The following is a 25,061-nucleotide window of genomic DNA, read 5'->3' on the forward strand; positions in this document are numbered from 1 at the left end:
CTCTTGTCTCTACTAAAAATACAAAAATTAGCTAGGCATGGTGGTGGGTGCCTATAATCTTAGCTACTCAGGAGACTGAGGCAAGGAATTGCTTGAACCCAGGAGGTGGAAGTTGCAGTGAGCCCAGATCGTGCCACTGCACTCCATCCTGGAGGAGTGCAGTGGCTCATGTCTGTAATTCCAGCACTTTGGGAGGCGGGGGTGGGCAGATCACCTGAGGTCAGGAGTTCGAGACCAGCTTGACCAACATGGAGAAACCCCATCTCTACTAAAAATACAAAAGATTAGCTGGGCGTGGTGGTGCATGCCTGTAATCCCAACTATTTAGGAGGCTGAGGTAGGAGAATCACTTGAACCCCGGGGGTGGAGGTTGTTGTGAGCCGAGATCGCGCCATTGCACTCCAGCCTGGGCAAAAAGAGCGAAACTCTGTCTCAAAAAAGACTGTGGACAGATATGAAGATATAGAGTTTTTTCTCCTGTCACCTCATCAGTTTTTGTTCACTGTCTAATCTCTGGAAGGAAGGTGGGCAACAGGTGGCCAGCAGTGGTCTGTGTGTGGTTATCTTATTCTTGCTGCTTTCTGCTTTTTTTATGACCACTATCTGTTCCAACCTGGGAACTGAGGAGAGATGGTAGGAAGAGGCTTTCCCCCACCTCTGACGTGCAGGCCCTTCATTCAGCTGACATCTCAGCCGCACTTCAATATGGCAGCTATTGGCCACGTGTGGCTACTGGGTGCGTGGAATGTCACTGGTCTAAACTGCGATATGCTAGAAAGGTAAAATACAGAGTTAGTTTCAAAGATTTAGTTTATATATATATATAAAACTTTATATTATATATATAAACTTTATATATATTTCATTATTGAAATAATGAAATTTATATATATTTCATTATTGCTCACAAACTGATAATATTTTGGATATATTGGGTAAATTAAATTGTTACATCAACTCCACCTTTTTCTTGTTTCTTTTTAAAGTTGGCTACTAGAAAGTTTAAAATTCACATGTGGCTTATATTTTATTTCAGAGGGGTTGCCTTTTTAAAAAAATCTCAGGCTGCTTGCTCAAATGCCAGAAGCCAGGAAGATCATCAAAACTGAAATTTTAAAATTATTGTTATATATTTTTCCTTTGTGAATAGCCATATAGTATATTATTTATAAATACATGAAACCTTATACACGAGGTTAAATGCAAATACCCTCCGGAGTGGGCCTGGCTCAGCTCAGGGAGGAAGGCCTGCCTGAAAAGGCTGCAGCTTAGGCTGTCACTCTTACTTCATTCAGTCCAGCATTTGGTCACGTCTTCTGTCACTCAAGGCCTGAAGGGGCCGGGCCTTAGACGTTTTCCAATCAGGAACGCTGAGCTGGGGACTGTCCAATCAGGCACGCAGCTGGAGCGGACAGGGCGGCTTCCGGGATTTGGCGGGGCCTTTGTCTCTCGCTGCAGCTGGAGCTCTTGGTCTCGTCTTCCCTGCTCTGAGTCTCCCTGCTCCTAGAGGCCCAGCCTCTGTGGCCCTGTGACCTGCAAGTATTGGGAGATCCACAGCTAAGACGCCAGGGTCCCCCTGGAAGCCTAGAAATGGTGAGAGTGGCGGCTCCGACATCCGGAGAGAGAGGGAGGGGCTGGTTGGAACCGGTGGGAAGTGGCTGTGGCGGACTGGGGCCTCCCCTCAGTCGTCTCCGCAAACTGCGCCCCGAGTTCTTGCCCAGTTCGGCCTCAGTCCCCTTCAGCCATAAGATGGCGGCAGCGCTGATGGCCGGGTCCCCGGGCGTCTTGTCTGTTCCCTGTGCAGTGACTGTGCCCTGACCTGGAGCCCTCTGGGTAGCTCTGCACCCGCAGCGCCGCGTCTCTCCCGGATTGTGCAGGGACCACGGGAGGGTAGTCGGGAGAATCCTGACTCGGCGTGCGGGTTCGTGAATGGGAAGAGCTTTAGTCCGCTGCGTTTCCAGTTCATCTTTCCCCCTATTAAAAATTTATGGCAGGCAGGGCGCGTTGGTTCACGACTGTAATCCCAGCACTTCGAGAGTACGAGGCTGGCGGATCGCCAGAGGCCAGGAGTTCGAGACCAGCCTGGCCAACGTGGCGAAACCCCGTCTATACTAAAAATACAAAAATTAGCCTGGCGCAGTGGCCCACACCTATAATCCTAGCACTTTGGGATACTGTGGCACGCGGATCACGAGGTCAGGAGTTCAAGATCAGCCTGACCAACATGGTAAAACCCCGTTTCTACTAGAAATACAAAAACTTAGCCTGGCGTGGTGGCGCGGTCCTGTAATCCCAGCTACTCAGGAGGCTGACGCAGGAAAATCGCTTGAACCCGGGAGGCGGAGGTTGCAGTGAGCCGAGATCGCGCCATTTGCCCTCCAGCCTGGGTGACAGAGCAAGACTCAATCTCAAAAAAAAAAAAAAAAAAGCCGAGCATAGTGGCGCATGCCTATAATCCCAGCTAGTCGGGAGGCTGAGGCGAGAGAATCGCTTGGACCCGGGAGGAGGTTGCAGTGAGCCAAGATCGCCCCACTACACTCCAGCCTGGGCGTCAGAGTAAGACTCTGTCTCAAAAAAACATAAACAAAACCAAAAAAATGGCAGTCTCCGCAAAAATATTAAATAATTTCATCAAAGAGTGGTTCAAAAATTTTAGATCACCCCTGTGGGTTGTAGTTTTTGGTTCATAAGAGGGCCTTGAAAGACTTTTATAAGGTACATGATGCAAAAATCCCAAATTCAATAATTGGTTAGGTACAGTTATGTTTTTTCTGTCTTCCTGTCTTTGTTTCTCTCCTCTTCTTTTTAGTGGTTTTTTTTTTTTTTTTTTTTTTTTTTTTACCGAGTCCTGCACTGACGCCCAAGCTGGAGTGCAGTGGTAGGATCTGCAACCTTCGCCTCCCAGGTTCAAGCGATTCTCCTGCCTCAGCTTCCTGAGTAGCTGAGATTATAGGCTTCTGCCACCACGCTCAGCTGATTTTTATATTTTTAGTAGAGACGGAATTTCTCTATGTTGGACAGGCTGGTCTCAGCCTCCTGACCTCAGGCGATCCACCGGCCTCGGCCTCCTTAAGTGGTAGGATTACAGGCGTGAGCCAGCGCTCCCCGCCTTAGTTTCTTAGTTTCTTAATTTTCACCTCGAGGGTACTAATTTCCTGGTTATGTAATTGGAGCTTAATTGACAGTTTGTAGTTAGTTAAGCCTGAATTTTGTTTCCTCTAATGTAGTAATTTACCAAAAAAAAAAAAAAAAATGCATTTGAGTTAGATTTTTTTCAAAGCAGGAATCCAGGGCCTAGATTTCCACCTCAGACTAAACTGCCTGCCACTTAACTATTTTCATACTCCACAGAGGACTGATTTTCCCCTACATTTTCTACAAGTGTTCCAAGCAGAGTCTCCCGTGTGTCCCCCAGTTCTCCTTACCTCCAGCCTAACTCTGGCTTGAAGTAAAAACGCATAGTAAATTTCCGGTTCTGACAATCTCAAGAACTGAAAATTTAGTATTTTACTTCAAGGAACTGTCAACTTTCTCTCCCTAATTCACATTATGAACTATTTGTCCTTTAGTGTACGTTTTTCATACTGTATTTTAATTATTTACGGACAACACATTGTAAACATTTTAAAAATTTATTTTCTGTTTTTAAATATTTTCCATGAGAAGAAAGCAAAGAGTAATCTCCTGACACTGTATTGTAAAAAATCTGTGCCTGTTTTCCTTTTATCTTCCTGAGCACAGAGATCATGTTTTAGGGGTCAGTGGTTTTTGGAAACTTTATGGGGTGATGTGTCCTCAGCCACCCTTTAGTTTTTTCTTGGTCCTGTACTGTCTGAATAAACCAAAATACCCACCGTGTCTGTCTGCTAGAGTTAATATTAGCTCTTGGGTCATTTTCTCTTACAGAACAAGCTGAGGTATGGAGTGTAGCCTCTCAAGGAAGCCAGTGAATGCCCTGGGGCTTAGAGGAATCTCCTGGTGTATTCTTCCTTTGAAAAGCTAACCCTTTGAGACATTAAGATTATTTTTATCCAAGCCAGCTTTCATTTCTTGGAGACACATTGCTGGTCAGCGATCAGATGCTGGTATTGAGGGGAAAACAGAAATAATTTCTGCCACCCGGATTCTCTAAGATTTGTGAAAAAAAATCGTATCCCCAAAGACAGAAAAAAACCTGACCTCAGTGAGATAGTACAAGAACTTGCCAAGTAAAATGCATTTGGGGCGCTCATTGGGGTGTAATGCAGTGTCTCCTGAGAGGGTGGTCACTGGGCACTTAAGTGAGCAAGATGGAGTGGGAGAATCTCTCCAGGATTTGGATGGTCTGACTTGACATATGAGTCAGACACATTGGTTTTCTAATCAACACTGCCACTCCTTTGTTTTGTCACCTTGAAAAGATCTATTCACTTATATTGACTCTTTTAAACTGTAAATTGTAGTTTATTAGTAGAGCTTGAAAGGTAAGAAAATATGTACAAAAACATAAAATAGGCGGGTTTCAAAAAATATCTAATCATATATTCCATTGTTAAAAATTCTCTTTTTTTTTTTCCCCCAGTGTGAGTTTAGAAATTTTCTCAGGTGTGTTTTTTATTTTTTGAAACGGAGTCTTGTTTTGTTGCCCATGCTGGAGTACGGTAGCATGATCTTAGCTCACTGTAGCCTCTGATTCCCGGGTTCAAGCGATTATCCTGCCTCAGCCTCCTGAGTAGCTGGGATTACAGGTGCACGCCACCATGCCCGGCTAATTTTTGTATTTTTAGTAGAGATGGTGTTTCGCCATGTTGGCCAGGCTGATCTTGAACTCCTGACCTCAGGTAATCCGCCCACTTCGGCCTCCCAAAGTGCTGGGATTATAGGGGTGAGTCACTCAGGTGTGTTTTTATGCCTGGGTGTTTTCAAACAGAATTTCAAGGGTTAGCTTTTAGAGAGCTATCAAGGGAAAGAATAAGGAAAATCTCTCTTCCATTTTGGCTGTAGAAAATGAATACACAAGAAAATGTGTATTCATTCACATTTCACAAGAAATGTGGTGGATAATTGCTGAGTTACATAGATTCATAAAAACATCAGTTCCTCTTATTGCAGGGTAAGTTTCTGAGAGTCGATATCTCTGTTCTATATCTTGTAATCTTGATGTATGAGTTTAATGCTAATTTTTTTTTTTCCTCTGAGACAGAGTCTTGCTCTGTCACCCAGGCTGGAGTGCAATGGCGCGAGCTTGGCTCACAGCAACCTCCGACTCCTAGGTTTAAGCAATTCTTCCTCAGCCTCCAGCATACCTGGGAATACAGGTGCATGCCAGCTAATTTTTGTATTTTTAGTAGAGACAGGGGCTTCAGCAGGTTGGCCAGGCTGTTTGTTATTGAACTCCTGATCTTGTGATCTGCCCACTTCGGCCTCCCAAAGTGCTGGGATTACAGGTGTGATCTACCGCGCCTGGCCAATGCTAAATTTTATAAGATAAAACTTGGTAGGTACCTCCTAGAAGTGTCCCCATATGACTAATTGTTTACTACATGATTCATAATGGAGATAATAAAGTAGTACATTTATTGTCTGAAAGAAATAGATTCTTTTGCTTTTCTTGTTGAGGTATAAAATGTAAGCACCTTAAGTTTTTTTTCTTTTGTATGAGCACTGTGTTTGAGTAATTTTACTGGATTTTTCAAACACTTGGTTTCAAAACCTGAGTGAATAACTCTTACTTGAAAATTAAAACTTGAGCCCAGTGACTCCAAGCTAAAGGCTCATATTGAGCCTGCAAAAGGAGGTTATTAAAGGCCCAGTTAGTTCTTCCTGGGGAGCCTCCCCTGCAGATTTCCTAGCCTGTTCACTCCAGCCATGGAAGAAGCCTTTTATCTGGAGAGAAGCTACAGAGCCCTGGAAAGCTGGGGACCCACAGACAGGTGCAGTTAAGATTAAGATGGAACAGGACCGAAAGGATCTTACTAAAGTTGTTTTTGCTTTGAGGCAGTTTCTAAAACAAAGTTAGATTTGTATTAAAAAATTAAGTTCCAAAGGAGTATTGCAACAGGAGAAAGTACCAACTATAAGATCTTTAAAGATCTCAAAGGTTAGGCAGACAAGGGTGGCTTTTCTTCATAGAAAGGAGCAACCAAGATTAGAAACAAAGTGGGAGGGGAATGGCAAATGGAGGGTGAAAAAATCAGATTCTAAGTCGGAGAATGTTTAGCATGTTCTTAGGAGGAGCATATAATGGGGTTGTATGTTGGCTCAGACTGAGGGTAGCTCAAAGCTCAGGAGCTGTGGGAAGGAGATAAACTTAAGTTTGATTAAGTAGTATTTTATTTTGATCACTGAAGACAAATTCAGCTGATTTTTCTAAGAGAAGAAGAAAATGGGCAGAGTCTATGTCTGGCTACGTGATAGGTAAGAAAAGAGTGCATCATCTAAGTCATAATGGGATGTGTGTTTCCATAAACTGTTTCTGGAGCACACAAAAGATGGAGAATTTTATTAATTATAGCCATTTACCAGGATTACTTATGTGCTTCATCTTTCCCCACCTCTTTTCTTTGTCTTACACATTTCTTTCATTTGACTTTTCTTGGGTTGTATCTTTTATAATAATCCAGTCAACATAACTACAGTGTTTTTCTGAGTTCTGTGTATAGCACTGTTAAGTTATTGAACTTGAGCAAGTTTATGGGACTCCTGAATTTTCAAACAGCAGCTCATAATGGGCTCATAATTTGGAAGCATAAATGGGCCCATGGGGTTTGTTACTGGCATCTGTAGTAAGAACAGTATTTTGAGACCAAGCCCTGAATCAGGGTCTGTGCTGACTCTGGGTGGTGTCAGAATTTGAATGTTAGACAAAGAATTGGTGTTGGAGAGTTGCTTGGTATTCAGCAAACTCTATAGCTTTTGTGCCAGAATAAAAATGCCATAAAGGCCTGGCCTGGAATAAAACTCAGAGTGTCTGGGAATGGGAGGCTCTACTCGCCTGTGTACTGGCTGTCACACTGCCCATTGTTTTCTGATTCCAGGTCTCCTCTTAGAGTGAGAGAGGACTGAAAATTTAGAGGAAAGAGAAGCTCTGATGACAGACCTTCTCTTTCCACAGCTGCCACCACAGGATTCCCACCGACTCACAATCATGCCCACTAGACACCGATGCATCCACACCCCTCTCAGGACAAGGCACCACCCTCAGGAACTTCACCACAGCATTTTTGATTCTAGCATTTCTTGCAAAAATCCTACAAAAGTGTCTACAAGTCTCCTGGCATATTCCCGTTCCCCAGACACTGAATCTGCAGCAGCAACCTGTTTTCCCCACCAATTTAGGGTTCTGGGCCACTTGTTCATAAGCTCACGTGCCTGCATGGACCCAGAAATAAATAGCACAAACCGATCTTTCAGCTTACATATTGTACTTACCCCCACCCATAGAGTTTTTTCCTTTCAACTTTTAATTTTAGTTCAGAGGTACACATGTAGGTTTATTACATAAGTAAAATTGTGTCATGAAAGTTTGATGTAGATTATTTTTTCACTGAGGCACTAAGCATAACACCAAATGGGTATTTTTTTTTTTATTATTTAATTAAAAAAATTTTTTTTTGAGATGAAGTTTTGCTGTTGTCCAGGCTGAGGTGCAGTAGTGTGATCTCCGTTCACTGCAGCCTCTGCCTCCTGGGTTCAAGTGATTCTCCTGCGTCAGCCTCCCAAGTAGTTGGGATTACAGATGCCTGCCATCACGCCCAGGCTAATTTTTATATTTTTAGTAGAGATGGGGTTTCACCATGTTGGCCAGGCTGGTCTTGAATTCCTGACCTCAGGTGATCTTCCCAACTCGGCCTCCCAAAGTGCTGGTGTTACAGGCATGAGCCACTGCGCCCAGCCCAAACGGGTCTTTGTCCTGCCAACCTCAGCTAGGCCTGTGTCTATTTTTCTCCCTCTTTGCATCCATGTGTTCTTATTATTTAGCTCTTTTAAAAATGAGATAGTGCATTTGGTTTTCTCTTTCTGCATTAGTTTTTTTTTTTTTTTTTTTTGAGGTGGACTCTCGCTCTGTCACTCAGGCTGGAGTGCAGTGGCACGATCTCGCCTCACTGCAACCTCTGCCTCCTGGGTTCAAGCGATTCTTCTGCCTCAGCCTCCCGAGTAACTGAGATTACAGGCATGTGCCACCACGCCTGGCTAATTTTGTATTTTTAGTAGAGCTGAGGTTTCATCATGTTGGTCAGGCTTGTCTCGAACTCTTGACCTCAGGTGATCCACCCGCTTCCAGCCTCCCAAAGTGTTGGGATTACAGGTGTGAGCCACTGCGCCCAGCCTGTATTATTACTAATATTATTATTTTTGAGATGAGTCTCGCTCTGTCACCCAGGCTGTAATGCAGTGGCATGATCTTGGCTCACTGCAGCATCTGCCTCCTGGGTTCAAGCAGTTTTCCTGCTTCAGCCTCCCAAGTAGCTGGGATTATAGGCGCGTGCCACCAAGCCTGGCTAATTTTTGTATTTTTAGTAGCAGGGGTTTTCACCATGTTGGCCAGGCTCGTCTTGAACTCCTAACCTCGTGATCCACCAACTCGGCCTCCCAAAGTGCTGGGACTACAGATGTGAGCCACCGCGCCCAGTCCTATATTTTCATTAGAAAAAATTTTTTTTTTCTATTTTATTTCATGAAGAGACAGGGTCTCATTCTGTCACCCAGGCTGGAGTGCAGTGGCATGATCTTGACTCACTGCAGCCTTAACATTCTGGGATCAAACAGTCCTCCTACCTCAGGCTCCCAGGTATGGGACTACAGGAACACACCACCATGCCCAGCTAATTTTTCTTTTAGTATTTTTTGTAGAAATTGGGTTTCTTTATGTTGTCTTGACTGGTCTCAAACTCCTAATCTCAGGCAATCTGCCTGCCTCAGCCTCCCAAGGTTCTGGGATTACAGGCATGAGCCATCATGCCTGGTCAGTCTGGCCATTTTAATGATACTGATTTCTCTGTCCATGACCATGAAATAGTTTTGTATTTGTGTCATCTTTGACTTCTTTGAGCAGTGTTTTGTAATTGTTGTCCTAGAGGTCTTTCACCTCCCTGGTTAGCTGTATTTCTAGATACCTTCTTTTTGTGGCATTTTTGAATGGAATTGTGTTTTTGATTTGGCTTTTGGCTTGGATGTTGATGTGCAGAGGTGCTACTTATTTCTGCACCTTTGTTTTGTATTTTGAAACTTTGCAGAAGTTGTCAGTTTATAGGGCATTTCTGCCAAGACTATAGGGTTTTCTAGATACTGAATCATGTCATCTGAAAACAGGGATAGTTTGATTTCGTCCCTTCCTGTTTGGGTGAATTTTGTTTCTTTCTCTTGCCTGATTTCTCTAGCCAGGACTTCCAATTCTCTGTTGAATAGGAGCAGTGAGAAAAGGCATCCTTATCTTGTGCCAGTTTTCAGAAGGAATGCTTCCAGCTTGTGTCCATTTAGTATGTTGGCTTTGGATTTGTCATAGATAACTCATTTCTATTTTATTTTATTTTATTTTACTTTAGTTTATTTTACTTTAGTGTGGTGTGGTGTGGTTTGGTTTGGTTTGACGGAGTCTCACTGTGTCACCCAGGCTGGAGTGCAGTGGCGCGATCTCGGCTCACTGCAAGCTCCACCTGCCAGGTTCACGACATTCTCCTGCCTCAGCCTCCCGAGGAGCTGGGACTACAGGCGCCCACCACCACGCCCAGCTAATTTTTTTTTTTTTTTTGTATTTTTAGTAGAGATGAGGTTTCACTGTGTTAGCCAGGATGGTCTCAATCTCCTGACCTCGTGATCCACCCACCTCGGCCTCCCAAAGTGCTGGGAATACAAGTATGAGCCCCCGCGCCCTGCCAAATTTGTCGTAGATAACTCATTATTTTGAAGTATGTATCTTCAGTGCCTAGTTTGTTGAGAGTTTTATACATGGACAATGTTACATTTTATTGAAAGTTTTTTCTGCATCTATTGAGATAATTTTGTGGTTCTTTAGTTCTGTTTATGTGATGAATCAGTATTGATTTTTTTTTTTTTTGTATGTTGAACCAACCTTGTATTCCAGCAATAAAGCCTACTTGATTATAGTGGATTAGCTTTTTGATGTGCTGCTGGATTTGGTTTGCCCATATTTTGTTGAGCATTTTGCAGCAATGTTAATCAAGGACATTAGCCTGAAGTTTTCTTCTTTGTTTTATCTCTGCCGGGTTTTGGTGTCAGATTGATGCTGTTATATAAAAAGCTGGGGAGAAGTCCCTTAATTTTGTGTAATAGTTTTAGAAGGCATTGTATCAGCTTTTCTTTTTACACTTGGTAGAATTCAACTGTGAATTTTCTGGTGTTGGGTTTTTTTAGTTGGTAGCCTATTTACTACTAACTTAATTTTGGAGCTTGTTATTGATCTATTTAGGGCTTCAACTTGTTTAGTCTTGAGAGAATTTATTTGTCTAGAAATTTATCCATTTCCTTTAGATTTTCTATTTTTGTGTATAGAGGTGTCTATAGTAAACTTCAATAGCTATTTGTATTTTTGTGGGGTCAGTGGTAATGTTCCTGCCATCTTTTTTTTCTTTTTTTTTTAATGAGATGGAGTCTCACTCTGTTGCCCAGGCTGGAGTGCAGTGGCGTGATCTTGTCTCTGCAACCTCTGCCTTCGGGGTTTAAGCAATTCTCCTACCTCAGCCTTTCAAGTAGCTGGGATTACAGGTGTATGCCACCACACCTGGCCTAATTTTTGTATTTTTGGTAGAGATGGGGTTTCACCATGTTGGTCAGGCTGGTCTCGAACTCCTGACGTCAGGTGATACACCTGCCTTGGCCTCCCAAAGTGCTGGGATTACAGGCATGAGCCACTGTGCCTGGCCCCTGTTGTCCTTTTTTTTTTTTAGGCAGAATCTCTGTCACCTAGGCTTGAGTGCAGTGGAATGATCTCAGATTACTGCAACTGTCACCTTCCTGGTTTAAGCAATTATGTGCTTAAATCTGCTGTTTACAAAATGAAGGGGGCCAGCCCCTCCACAATCTGTGGGTTCTCATCAGGTGGGACGAGAGACTGAGAAAAGAAGTAAAATACAGAGACAAAGTATAGAGAAAGAAAAGTGTGCCTAGGGGACTGGTGCTGCTCAGTATAAGGAGGACCCGCATCCTCCCTCAGGCACTGGTCTCTGAGTTCCCTCAGCATTTATTGATCATGATCTCTACCAGATAATGATATGGCAGGACAATAGGGTAATAGTGGGGAGAGCCTCTGAACAAAGGTCTCTGTGTCATAAATAAGTTTAAGGAAAGGTGCTGTGCCTTGATGTGCACTCACACAAACATCTCACATCTCAAACATTTCGCATCTTGGTGTAATAAAGAGCAGTATTGCTGCCAGCACGTCTCACCTCCAACCTTAGAATAAAGAGCAGGATTGCTGCCAGCATGTCTCACCACCAGCCCTAAGACAGTTTTCTCCTATCAGTAAATAGAACATACAAATGGGTTTTACACCGAGACATTCTATTCCCAGGGACAAGCAGAAGACAGATGCCTTCCTCTTATCTCAACTGCAAAGAGGCCTTCCTCTTTTACTAATCCTCCTCAGCACAGACTCTTTGGGTGTCGGGGGGGTGGGGATGTCAGGCCAGGGGGACGGGTCAGGTCTTTCCCTTCCCACGAGGCCGTATCTCAGGCTATCACATAGGAAAAAACCTTGGACAATACCTGGCTTTCCTAGGCAAAGATCCCTGTGGCCTTCCGCAGTGTGGTGTTTCCGTAGGTACTTGAGATTAAAGAACAACGATGACTTTTAACAAGCATACTGCCTTCAAGCACTTTTTTAACAAAGCACATCCTGCACAGCCCTAAATCCATTAGACCTTAAGTCAGCACAGCGCATGTCTCTGGGGGCACAAGGTTAAGGCTAAGGTTACAGATTAACAACATCTCAAGACAAAATAATTTCTCTTAGTACAAAACAAAATAGAGTCTCTTATGTCTACTTCTTTCTACATAGACACAGTAACAGTCTGATCTTTCTTTTCCCCACACAAAAGACAGAAAAAACCTGGTCTGTTTTAGGATCTACCTCTTTCCTTAAATGTTCAGTTCCATTATGTCACATTTAAGCATGAGTGACACCATTTTGGTTAGGTTTGTCTGTTTGAACCTAGTGTACAAACTCAGTCCAGAATAATGTCCTCCAATAATTTTGTTTAAAATTGTCTCCCTGTTTGGTCAGAGTGCAACCAAAACTCTGGGCCTTAGTGCCATTCTCAGTTTTCATCCTTTTTGGATTTGTCCGTCCCCTTTTTTTTTTTTTTTTTTTTTTTTGAGACAGTCTCTCTCTGTCACCCAGGCAACCTCTGCCTCCCGGGTTCAAGTAATTCTCCTGCCTCAGCCTCCAAAGTAGCTGGGACTACAGGCATGTGCCACCTTGCCTGGGTAATCTTTGTATTTTTAGTAGAGATGGGGTTTCAACATGTTGGCCAGGCTGGTTGGTCTTAAACTCCTGACCTCAGGTGATCCACCTGCCTTGGCCTTCCAAAGTGCTAGGATTACAGGTGTGAGCCACGGCACCTGACCCCCTGTTGTCATTTTTAATTGTGCTTATTTGGATCTTCTGTTCTTCATTAATCTTGCTAGTGGTTTATCTTCTTAATTTTTTTCAAAGATTTAACTCCTGGATTACTTGATATTTTCTATGACTTTTCATGTCTAAATCTCCTTCGGTTCAGATCTAATTTTGGTTATTTCTTATCTGCTGCTAGCTTGGGAGTTGGTTTTCTCTTGCTCGCTTGCTTGATTGATTGATTGAAACAGTCTTGCAGTGTTGCCTAGCCTGGAGTGCAATGGCACAATCTCGGCTCGCAGCAACCTCTGCCTCCCGGGTTCAAGGGATTCTCCTGCCTCAGCCTCCCGAGTAGCTGAGATGACAGGCGAGTGCCACCATGCCCGTCTAATTTTTGTATTTTTAGTAGAGACAAGGTTTTACCTCCCAGGCTGGTCTTGAACTCAAGTAATTCGCCTTCCTTGGCCTCCCAAAGTGTTGGGATTACAGGAGTGAGCCACCATACCCAGCCTCATTCATTTATTTATGATGTTAGGTATTTAAATTGATTTCTAAGTTTTTGATGTGAGTAGTTACTGCTGTAAATTTCCTTCTTAACACTGCCTTGGCTGTGTTATAGCGATTCTGGTTTGTGTATCTTTGTTCTTATTTGTTTCAAAGAACTTACTGATTTCTGCTTAATTTTATTATTTATCCAAAAGTCATTCAGGTGAACGTTTTTAAATTTCCATGTAATTGTATAATTTGAAGTGGTTTTCTTTGTATTCAATGATATTTTTGCCAAGCTGTGGCCTAAGTGTGTGTTTGGTATGACTTTGGGAAAATTCAATTTGCTGAGGACTGTTTTATTTCTGCTTGTGTGGTCAATTTTGTATGTGAGTATGTGATATGTGGTGATGTGAATGTATACTGTGTTGATTTCAGTTGAACAGTTCTATAGGTGCCAGTTAGGACTATTTGGTCAAATGTTGAGTTTAGGTCCTGATATCTTTGTTAATTTTTTGCTCCAGTGATCTGACTAATAGTCTCTGTGGGGTGTTGTAGTCTCCCACTATTATTGTGTCAGAATCCAACTCTCTTCGTAGGTCTCTAATTATTCATATGCACTCGTGGATTTTTTTAGAACACCTTTCTGTCTTCTGCTTTTTTCTTTAGTGTGCCCAAGGCTGCTCCTTAGATGCCTAAACCTAGAGTCTACTGAAATTCAGATCTCCAAGAGATAAAGAACCTGTCCAGAGATTTAGCTGTTTTTGTTTTTGGTTTGAGATGGAGTCTCACTCTGACGCCCAAGCTGGAGTGCAGTGGCACGATCTCGGCTCACTGCAACCTCTGCCTCCTGGGTTCAAGTGATTCTCCTGCCTCAGCCTCCCGAGTGGCTGGGATTACAGGCGCACGCCACCACACCTGGCTAATTTTGTATTTTTAGTAGAGACAGGGCTTCACCGTGATAGCCAGGCTGGTCTCCTGACCTCAAGTGATCTAACCACCTCGGCCTTGTAAAGTGCAGGGATTACAGGCATGAGCTACCGTGCCTGGTCGAGATTTGGCTGTTATGGGAGAAAATATAAATTAGAAATTTATATTTCTATATTATATTAATTTATTATTAATCAATAATATTAACAATTACTAACTACTAATTTATATTAGTCTTTATTTTCTTACCTCATAATAAGGGGGGATAGTTTGTTCATCTCTCTTTATTGAAGCATTTTGATTATATGTAGATATTCTCTGCTTTTTTGAAATATACGTAAATCATATTTACAGCTAAAGAAACCTTTTATCATTCTTTCTGTCTCAGGATTGTCTATCTAGGTATCTAGGACCATAGAACCATTGCAGTGTTTTTGCTTTGGCAAAGTTTTTTTTTTTTTTTTTTAAGGCAGAGTCTTGCTCTTGTCGCCCAGGCTGGAGTGCAACGGCGTGATCTTAGCTCACTGCAACCTCTGCTTCCCACGTTCACACCATTCTCCTGCCTCAGCCTCCAGAGTAACTGGGACTACAGGCGCCCGCCACCACGCCTGGCTAATTTTTTATTTTTAGTAGAGACGGGACTTCACCGTGTTAGCCAGGATGGTCTCAATCTCCTGACTTTGTGATCCGCCCACCTTGACCTCCCAAAGTGCTGGGATTACAGGCGTGAGCCACCGCGCCTGACCCCAAAGGTGTGGTGTTTTTTTTTTTTTCAGTCTCTTAAAGTAGATACAGATTTGTTTAGATTAAAACTGAATTTAAGAGCACACAAAAAGTGGAGCACAAAGATAGGATTAAACTTAGCAATACAGAATGATAAAGACTAAAAGATGCTGAGGAAGTTTCTTTGACAAAAAAACTGATTATCCAAGGTAATTATCCAATATTTGCAGGCTGAAGTACTTACACTGCAAAAGAAAGAACAGTTCTGTGTATAAACTCAACAGTGGAGTCAGTGGTTATGCTTTGGTTCCTATTTACTACTTCAAAACAATTAGCATAGTTATGTGTAGTGTTTGTAGACAACTTGCCTTCATATGAATTATACAGTCTTTTCTTTTCTTCTTCTTCTTCTTTTTTTTTTTTTTTTTTTTTTTTTAAAGACAGTGTCTTGCTCTGTTGCCCAGGCTGGAGTGCAGTGGCACGATCTCAGCTCACTGCAACCTCCACCTCCTGGGTTCAAGCGATTCTCCCACCTCAGCCTCCTGAGTAGCTGGGGTTACAGGCATGAGCCACTGTGCCCGGCCTAAATTGTATGGTATTTTCTACAATAGTATGAATATAAGACCACAATATTTAGGGTGAATGTCTTAGTCATTTTAATATTAGTCATACTTTTGAAATATAAAGTATTTTAACTAAATTATGGTTACAGAAAATTTTTTAAAATTCTACATTATTACTGGTACATTAAAATTATTTATGCTTAGATGTTTATATCTAGTATCCAAAAAAATTCACTACAAAATTGTTGTGGTAGATATTAGCCTGACATGCATATTAATTTACCCAATAGATGTAGGTAAGCATGATTTCAGTGTCTTTTATTTTACTAAACTTGAATACTGCTATTACAGGACAAATAAACGTGATGGGTAATGTGACCATGCAAGAAATGTAATAGCTTTTCAGTTAGCTATGTTGTAAGCTCAAATATATTTTACTACATAAACAAAGTCAGATTCTGATTCTTCATCAAAAAGTGTTGGTGAAGGCTGGATGAGGTGGCTCACCTCTTTAATCCCAGCACTTTGGGAGGCCAAGGCAGACAGATCACTTGAGGTCAGGAGTTTGAGACCAGCCTGGCTAACATGGTGAAACCCTGTCTCTACTAAAAATACAAAAATTAGTGGAGGGTGGTGGTGGGCGCCTATAATTCTAGCTACTCAGGAGACTGAGAAAGGAGAATTGCTTAAACTTGGAACGTGGAGGTTGCAGTGAGCTAAGGTCACACCACTACACTCCAGCATATGTGAGAGAGCAAAACTGTGTCTCAAAAAATAAATAAATAAATAAAAAGTGCTGTTGGAAATTGTCAGATGTATTCCAATATAAATCCCCCATTTAATGGCTAGGAGACAAGAGAGCAGCAGAGATAAAAGAGAAATTTTATAAAATTTTGCTGAGGATATGTCCCCTTTCTTCATAATGCTCATGCTTATCATGCTGAGAGTAGCTGTGCAGTTTGGGTGTTTAGAGAGATGTTTATTTTAGGGGAACATTTTCTGGCCAACATGATTAATCCTATATCTAATCTGAGTTTTTTTTGAGACTGAGTCTCGCTCTGTCGCCCAGGCTGGAGTGCAGTGGCACGATCTGGGCTCACTGCAAGCTCCGCCTCCCAGGTTCACGCCATTCTCCTGTCTCAGCCTCCTGAGTAGCTGGGACTACAGGCGCCCGCCACCTCGCCCGGCTAGTTTTTTTGTATTCTTTTGAGTAGAGACGGGGTTTCACCGTGTTAGCCAGGATGGTCTCGATCTCCTGACCTCTTGATCCGCCCGTCTCGGCCTCCCAAAGTGCTGGGATTACAGGCTTGAGCTACCACGCCCGGCCCTGAGTTTTTTTTTTTTTAAAGATGCTCTTCTTTTGTACTCTCAATATAATTTTGCTAAGATGAAGAGCGATTTTTCTCTCCAGTGCTTTGGATGTCTGTTTCAGAAGCCCTATTACTATCCCGTGGTGTCTGTGAATGAGGTGGGCTGTCACAGGGAGAACTCTCTATGTAGACTCATGCTGAAAATCCAGCAGTATTTTTTTCATGTCACCATTATAAATAGAAACTGAAGCTGAAACACTGCTCCCATTCCCATTATCGTGAAGGTGCAATTTTACCTAGGAGGACTGAAGGCTCTCCTCCTGCACCTCAGGCTTCATTATCTGATGTGGGACTAGAGTGCTGCTCTGGTAGTTGGGGTTCATGTAAGATGTGAGCTGCCAGCTGTGAGCCCTGTGGTAGGAGTCAAGAGAGGACACTGGCTGTCAGGAAAGGACAAGCAGAGTCTACTAAGTTGCAAAATTACTTCCTGTCATGAGGATGTGAAAAGTTAATTTTGTCATTGAATATAACCAATTAGCATACATGGATCGCCTCCCCCATTACCAGGTGAATTTAGGATGAACCATGTGTTACATGGTGCTGTGAATTCTTTTACTTGTGGACTAATTATGGGAGTGTCTTTCTGTCTTTGCAGTCTCTTAAGAAGATTGACTGTGATGCATGTCACATTCTGGTTTAATTGTGTAATGAAATAGTTTACTTTCTGCTCTATCATTTTGGAGTTTCTCTAGGGCTGGAGAAATTTTTTCTTTTAATTATATTTTCCAAACATTGTCTAGAATTACTAGACATGATATAAACACATACGGTTCCAGCCAAACTTTACTCTAGAGGGGCCTTTTCCTCTCAGGCTTCCAGTCACTTCAGATTTCTACAAACTTCACAGGGTAGCAATCAGCCATTTTACCTCTTATTTTGTCTGGCCCCACCTTGAAGTCTGGCCTCACAGAACTGACTGATTGGAAGTTTTGGCTGGTGAATCTGTTACATTTTTTAGAGCTGGTGCTCACAATTTTCTGAAACCCGAAAAGATAAAATTAGAAAAATAAAGTATGTATTTTAGCATCTTAATTTTTAAATTTTCTGTTAAACCAATACTTGCAGAGACATTTTATTTAGTAACTTGTTTTCTATTCCTGCAGATCCAGTAGTTGCTCCACAAGTCACAAACAAGTAAACATGAACACAATAAAAATTTCTTTAAACTACATTAAATTCTTTCTGTATCCCTCTCATCTGTCAATATTTAGTATTCTATACATTTTTTAAAAACCAAGGACAGAGAAACGGAAGACGAAATAAAAATGCTGAGCCCTTAATCTAAATCCTGGGAATTATTAAACATCTGTGCTAACTCCCAGTTTGTTATGAGAATTAAATCACATAATGTGTTATTCCAAGCATAGTGCTCTGTAGCATACTCTTGAGCACAGGCGTTGCTACTTTATGTTGCCTCTGTAAACTTTACAGAACCAGCAAAGAATATGATACTTAAAGATGGAGATTAGTTGTCTTCATTTGTGCCAGAAGTATTTGTGTTGTGACAAGAGTGCTGAGTGTAAGGGACAGTGCCTGCTTCTCTAACTAATGCTAATGATGAGCCTAGAAGCAGCAACATCAGCATTGACAGGGGACTTATTTAAAACACATTCATGAACCCTTTGAAAACCTGCAGAATCACATTACATAGGGAAAGTCCAAAGTTACCAAGTGATTTATATGCTTATTAAATATTACAAGACAACTGGGCATGGTGGCTCATGCCTGTATCCCAGCATTTTGGGAGACCGAGGTGGGTGGATCACCTGAAGTCAGGAGTTTGAGAGCAGCCTGTCCAACATGGTAAAACCCCATCTCTACTAAAAGTACAAAAATTAGCCGGGCATGGTGGCAGGTGCTTGTAATCTTACCTACTTGGGAGGCTGAGGCTGGAGAATCTCTTAAACCCAGGAGGTGGAGGTTGCGGTGAGCAGAGATTGCACCATTGCACTCCAGCCTGGGTGACAAGAGCAAAACATCTCAAAAAAAAATTGCAAGGCAATGCTTAGCTAAATGGTTATCAGCCGGACTTCTATTAGGTTGGTGCAAAAGTTGATTGACATTTTTGCCATTCTAAGCAATGTGGATTACTTAGGTGTAGACACTCAGATTACATGGCTAATTATTAGAAATCCCTTTACTTGTGCCCTCTTCACAGGTTCTGTTTTTTGTTTTGTGTGGACAAGTTTATGTTGTTTTAATTAAGTGCCTCGTGTGACTCTAAGGTAAGGCCAGAATCAACTATGAGGGGTTCAAGATACATTCATGAGAGTTATGTTTTATTTTTCCGCTGAAGGATGGTCACAGGGCCTGTTCTGTTTGGGTTTAGTAAAGACGGGGCAGCGTGGCCCATATTACCATTATTGTAGCAGAAATTGCTGGTGTCTGTGGTGGGGAGCGTACCTAAGGACGGGAAAGGAGAAACTTCTCTTTTTCACTTCATTATTTCTGAATCTTTTCTGAAGATTCACCCAGAAATGGGTGAACTTTTTCTGAGGATGTTGGTCCTTCTGCCTGTGGGTGTGGCCATAGCATGTAAACAGGTGAAATGTTCTCAAGATGCAGGTGTAATTGGTCTAGAAAATCTCATCTGAAAATAAATCCCAGAGAAGGAGGAGATAGAGGAAAAAGTGGCACTTTTTTTTTCAGCTAAACATGTCTCAGATCAAGAGCTGTGTCCGCTCTGCCTCCTGGAATGCTATGTGTTTGGTACTTGCAAACCTTGCCTTCTATAATTGTGGTTTTTTCTCTCTAATGAGTTTGTTTTAACTACTTTTAAAAATTCTTATGATAATCAAGGGTCTCTGAAAAATATTTCTTTCCTATATACCAGAGTCTTTTATGAATTTTTTAAATTATGCCTTTTTATATGCCTTGCAGAATTCTCACCATTAGTTTATGATCTGCAGTATTAAAAGTGTTCTTTTTGTGGCTGTTGAACATGGAAAAGTGTGGATACTCAAAGATTACTGTTGGGGAAAAGCTGGGATCCTTAGTAAGGGTGGAGAATATGTAATGTTGAAGTTCCATTTGTGTTTGCTATTAGCGCTATGCAGAACAGAATTTAGAAAATGCTTATTTAAACAGGATGGCATTTATTATCCAGAAAGTTCTGAAAAAATATTATCAGAAGGTACCTGTTCTCTAGAGTGCTAAAGAAAGACTGCTTAAAATCACTATTAAACATTACAGAACATAGAAGATCTTGAATAGAAGATTCCTGTATTTTGAGATATCCTGTATCAAGATAGAAGATACCTGTATCTTGAAGTTTGCATAAAACTGTTGTTTCAATATGGTTGAATTTAGACTATAATTTACTTATTGGGAACAATATTTCAGCAGTAATGCTGTGTCCTTTTGAGTGTTTTAGCACATTATGAAAATTTGTCCTAGTGCAGTTGATGCTAATGATTCACTCGGTTAAAGAGCTCTCTGACAAATTTTTTCGCTGTAGTGTTATTTTTTTCTTCGTTATTAAGTATCTTTATGCAGCTGATTTGTATAAATTATCAAATGTAATCTGGCAGCTGCTCTTCTTTCTTAAGGTTTCTTTCCATATATTTGTCTTTGGAAAATGAAGACTGTCATATCTCTCTTATAGGCCATGAAAACTGGGGGGGAAAAACAGGTTATTTCACTTATTGGATGTTTGATAAAATATTTTTCTTGGGGCAAAATCATTGGCATTTCTTGTGAACATATTAAAAATTCAGCAACTCAGACTTTATTCCAGATCTTCTGCAAAAAAAAAAAGCCTAAAAAGATTTCCAGTTTATTCTACACATTAAAATTTGAAATGTACCTTGTAACTCAACATGTCTTTCATCTCAACAGAACTCATTCTGTATAGTGTGAATATAGCACTCCAGAATGTACATGCTTGTGTTCGTGCCCTTAATTTTATATTTTATTATCCAGAAAAGTATCATATATAAATTGATGTTGTGGATCTTATTCTAGTCTTTTCTCAGAGTTAGAGAGTACATCAGATAATATTTCTGTCTTTAAAATTACTTCATTTGGGTAATTTCATTCACTTTTATAAGGCAGAACCAGTACTTTTTAGTCATTCATTTCAACTTGAGTCAAATTAAAAATTTCGCCCATGGCCACTTGGTAAATATGTGTGTGTGTACTTTTCAGGGACCGTTAACATTTATGGATGTGGCCATAGAATTCTCTGTGGAGGAGTGGCAATGCCTGGACACTGCACAGCAGAATTTATATAGGAACGTGATGTTAGAGAACTACAGAAACCTGGTCTTCCTAGGTGAGAATAACTTCAATATACAATTGCTAATATACCCTAAAGATTTTTTTTTTTTTTTTTTTTTTGTAGAATGTTTTTTGGTAATTGATCTTTGTATAAATGAGTATCAGATCTCTATTTCTAAGAAAATCTTGGGGGCCAACCGCAGTGGCTCATGCCTGTAATCCTAGCACTTTGGGAGGCCAAGGCAGGTGGATCACCTGAGGTCAGGAGTTCAAGACCAGCCTGGCCAACATGGTGAAACCAAACCCCAACTAAAAAAAAAAAAAAAAAATTAGCCAGTTGTGGTGGCGCACGCCTGTAGTCCCAGCTACTTGGGAGGCTGAAGCAGGAAAATCACTTGAACCCAGGAGGCAGAGGTTGCAGTGAGCCGAGATTGCTCCACTGCACTCGAGCCTAGGTGGCAGAGTGAGACTCCAAATCAAAAAAAAAAAAAAGAGAAAGAAAATCTTGGGGATTTGTCAGTGTAGGAAAAAATAATTCAAGATGTTTCATCTTGATCTGGACTTTTTACATTTCTGAGCTGATCTGTATCCTTCCCTCTAAATTAGTGGTAATTCCAGAAATTTAGTGGCATAAAATATTGTTTTGTATACCTTAAAATCTAATTGTCATCTCCAGTTTTTCATTCAGTAATACTAAGTAGTAAAATTAAGAACCTACAAATTTAAAAAAAGTCTAAATATTTAGAAATTTCTGTTTTAAATTAGTATTTTGTAATTAATTTACTATTCTATTAATTACACTCTCTTTACCGAGCACATTATTTGAAGAATATGAGCAACATTCATGTTATTTATTTTTAATAAAACAGGTATTGCTGTCTCTAAGCCAGACCTGATCACCTGTCTGGAGCAAGGCAAAGAACCCTGGAATATGGAGAGACATGAGATGGTGGCCAAACCCCCAGGTAGGTGATAGTGAATATAACAGATGACACAGATGAGAGGTCCATATGTCAGGGAGAAAGTCAGTTTTTGAAATACGATTTGGGGCCGGGTGCGGTGGCTCGTGTCTGTAATCCCAGCATTTGGAGAGGCCAACGCGGGTGGATTACCTAAGGTCGGGTGTTTGAGACCAGCCCGACCAACATGGAAAAACCCCATCTTTACTAAAAATACAAAATTAGCTGGGTGTGGTGGCGCATGCCTGTAGTCCCAGCTACTCGGGAGGCTGAGGTTGTGGTGAGCTGAGATCACACCATCGCACTCCAGCCTGGGCAACAAGAGTGAAACTCCATCTCAAATAAATAAATAAATAAATATATAAACGAATAAAAATAAGAAATACAATTTGGGAGTTGTGCTCCAAGGAGAATAGTTTCAGGGAAGCCTGAAGTTTATTTTTTATTTTATTTTTTCTCTTATATAGGGGTATCTTTTGTCTTATCCTTCTAACTTTTCTAAGGAATATACTTTCCCTTCAGTTATCTTTCTAGTTTTCAGTGAGAGCCAAAGTCCCCTTTTTGGCATATACAAGACTACAAAATCTGCTTTTTTAATGTTTTGGCGGACACATAAATATCTGTGAAATTTTAAGAAACTCTATGTTAAACTATTATTTTAAGTTTTCTTTCTACATGTCTGAAATATGTGAGAGTAGTGGTTTCTGTTTCATTTTTTTGTTCATTTTTTTCTGCACATTCCATCCTGTTTTTATTACTATAGTCTTGAAATACAGTTTGAAATTATAAAGTATGTTGTCCTCCTGCTTTGTTCTTTTTCCTCAAGATTACTTTCATTATTCAGAGCTTATTGAAGTTTCAAGTAAATTTTATGATTGTATTTTTCATTACTGTGAAAACAAATACCACTGGAATTTTGATAGGGAGTTTATTGAATCTGTAGATCACTTTGGATAATATGGCATTTTAACAATATTTATTCTTTCAATCCATATGCACAAAATATTTTAAAATTTGTGTCTTTTCTAATTTCCTCCATTGATATATCATTTATTGTAAAGGTTTTTTAGATCGTTGGTTAAATTTGTTCTAAGAAATTTATTATTTTAATGCTATTGTCCATGAGATTGTTTTCCTCCTTTATTTTATCAGATAGTTTAAGTTTATGGAAGTGTAAGTTTATCTTATAAATGTATGTTAATTTTATATTTTGCTAATTTACTGAGTATATTAATTAGTTTAGACATGTTTAAATGTACTGTGTATGATTTTTTATATATGAGATTATATGATCTACAAACAGCAACTTTTTACCTATTTGTCTTCCATTTTAATGGCTTTTTAAAAATTGTTTTTGACTATTCTGCTGCATACTTCCAGTGCTATTTTAAAATAGAAGCATTGACACTGGGCACAATATAGTTTTGCACTGGTGTCTGTGAATTTCAGGAAGCAAACACCTCTTCAAGTTTTTATCAACTGGTTTCAGGAGGTAAAGATCTTTTGTTGGGCTCCCAGGATAATGGGATGCCCTCTGGGTTTGTAATGAAGAGGGGTTGTAGGTTGCTCACAAGGCTGCTATGTCTGCATAAGGGTTTACTTTAGTGTTTAGTTGGCTTGTTACAAGGGGATTGTGGTGTAATTTGCATTTTATTTTTGGACAGGCTGAATATCCTTCAGGACTTTGATCTGTAGGGCAGTCACTAGGCAGGTTTCTGTAGTCATGTCTGCAAATGGTAAGCATTACATCAGGATGTCATTGAGTATGGTTTTCACTGAGCATCAAAGAGGATTTTGCCAGGTCACTGTGTGGGTTTCTATGTAGGCAGAACTGGCCTTGAACTGTCATGGAACTGCTTCAGGGACCACAGTAAAGGCTACGGTCTTGCAAACCTGCCTGCGTGACTATAAATGGGTATCTTCCTCCAGCCCTGTGGAAGGGCAGGGCCTCTCCCAAACTGTGACTGGGAGGAGTATGAGATGCTTACAGGGTAAGTTTAATATTCTCAGTGGGACCAAGTTGGGTGGGCTATTTTTTGGTCTGTAGCCAAGAATAGAGGTGCTATAGTTTGCCACCTGAATATATGCCTGCCTTCTGAAAAGGATACGCCTCAGTCTTGGGCATTATCAGTTTCATAACTCCCTCCTTGGATCTCAAAGCTCTTTCTCTCTCTCTTTTTTTTTTTCGTTTGAGACGGAGTCTCACTCTGTTGCTCAGGCTGGAGTGCAGTGGCACCATCTCAGCTCGCTGCAACCTCCGCCTCCCAGGTTCAGGTGATCCTACTGCCTCAGCCCTCAAGTAGCTGGGATTACAAGCATGCGCCACGATGCCCGGATAATTTTTTTTTGAAAGACGGGCATGGAGTCTCGCTGTGTTGCCCAGACTGTAGTGCAATGGCAGAATCTCGGCTCACTGCAACCTCCTCCTCCCAGGTTCAAGCGATTCTCCTGCCTCCGCCTCCCAAGCAGCTGGTACTACACGCACATGCCACCACACCCGGCTAATTTTTGTATGTTTAGTAGAGACGGGGTTTCACGATGTTAGCCAGGCTGGTCTCGAACTCCTGACCTCAGGTGATTTGCCCGCCTCGACCTCCCAAAGTGCTAGGATTACAGGCGTGAGCCATCCTGCCCTTCTGTGCCCGTACTTTTGTATTTTTAGTAGAGATAGGGATTCGCCATGTTGGCCAGGCTGGTCTCGAACTCCTGACCTCAGATGATCCACCCACCTCAGCCTCCGAAAGTGCTGAGATGACAGGCGTGAGCCACTGCGCCCAGCCTTTTTTGTTTTTTGTTTTTTTGTTTTTTGTTTTTTTTTTTTGAGACAGAGTCTCATCTCTGTCACCCAGACTGGAGTGCAGTGGCCCGATATCGGCTCACTACAACCTCTGCCTCCTGGCCGAGTTCAATGAATTCTGCTGTCTCAGTCTCCTGAGTAGCTGGGATTACAGGCATGTGCCACCATGCCTGGCTAATTTTTGTATTTTTAGTAGAGATGGGGTTTCACAATGTTGGCCAGGCTGTTTCGAACTCCTCACCTCAGGTGATCCACCCGCCTCGGCCTCCCAAAGTGTTGAGATTACAGGCATGAGCCATCGTGCCCAGCCATGCCCAGATAATTTTTGTATTTTAGTAGAGATGGGGTTTCGCCACGTTGGCCAGACTGGTCTTGAACGCCTGAGCTCAGGTGATCCACTCACCTCAACCTCCCAAAGTGCTGAGATTACAGACATAAGCCACTACGCCTGACCTTTTCTTTTTT

At 41.4% G+C, this 25,061-nt stretch overlaps 1 protein-coding gene across 1 annotated transcript in view; it reads left to right on the forward strand.

Annotated features, from left to right (window-relative positions):
• Positions 1-1,462: 1,462 nt before the first annotated feature.
• The window catches only part of LOC105553173 (putative zinc finger protein 724), a 37,210-nt gene continuing 13,611 nt past the window's right edge, over positions 1,463-25,061 (forward strand). Inside the window, 3 exon segments of the mRNA XM_011999150.1 lie at positions 1,463-1,593; positions 20,769-20,895; positions 21,710-21,805. Of these exon segments, the coding sequence (XP_011854540.1) occupies positions 1,591-1,593; positions 20,769-20,895; positions 21,710-21,805 (226 nt within the window). The 5' untranslated portion in view covers positions 1,463-1,590.

Source organism: Mandrillus leucophaeus, unplaced genomic scaffold (assembly GCF_000951045.1).
Source record: "Mandrillus leucophaeus isolate KB7577 unplaced genomic scaffold, Mleu.le_1.0 Scaffold1163, whole genome shotgun sequence".
NCBI classification, from domain to species: domain Eukaryota; kingdom Metazoa; phylum Chordata; class Mammalia; order Primates; family Cercopithecidae; genus Mandrillus; species Mandrillus leucophaeus.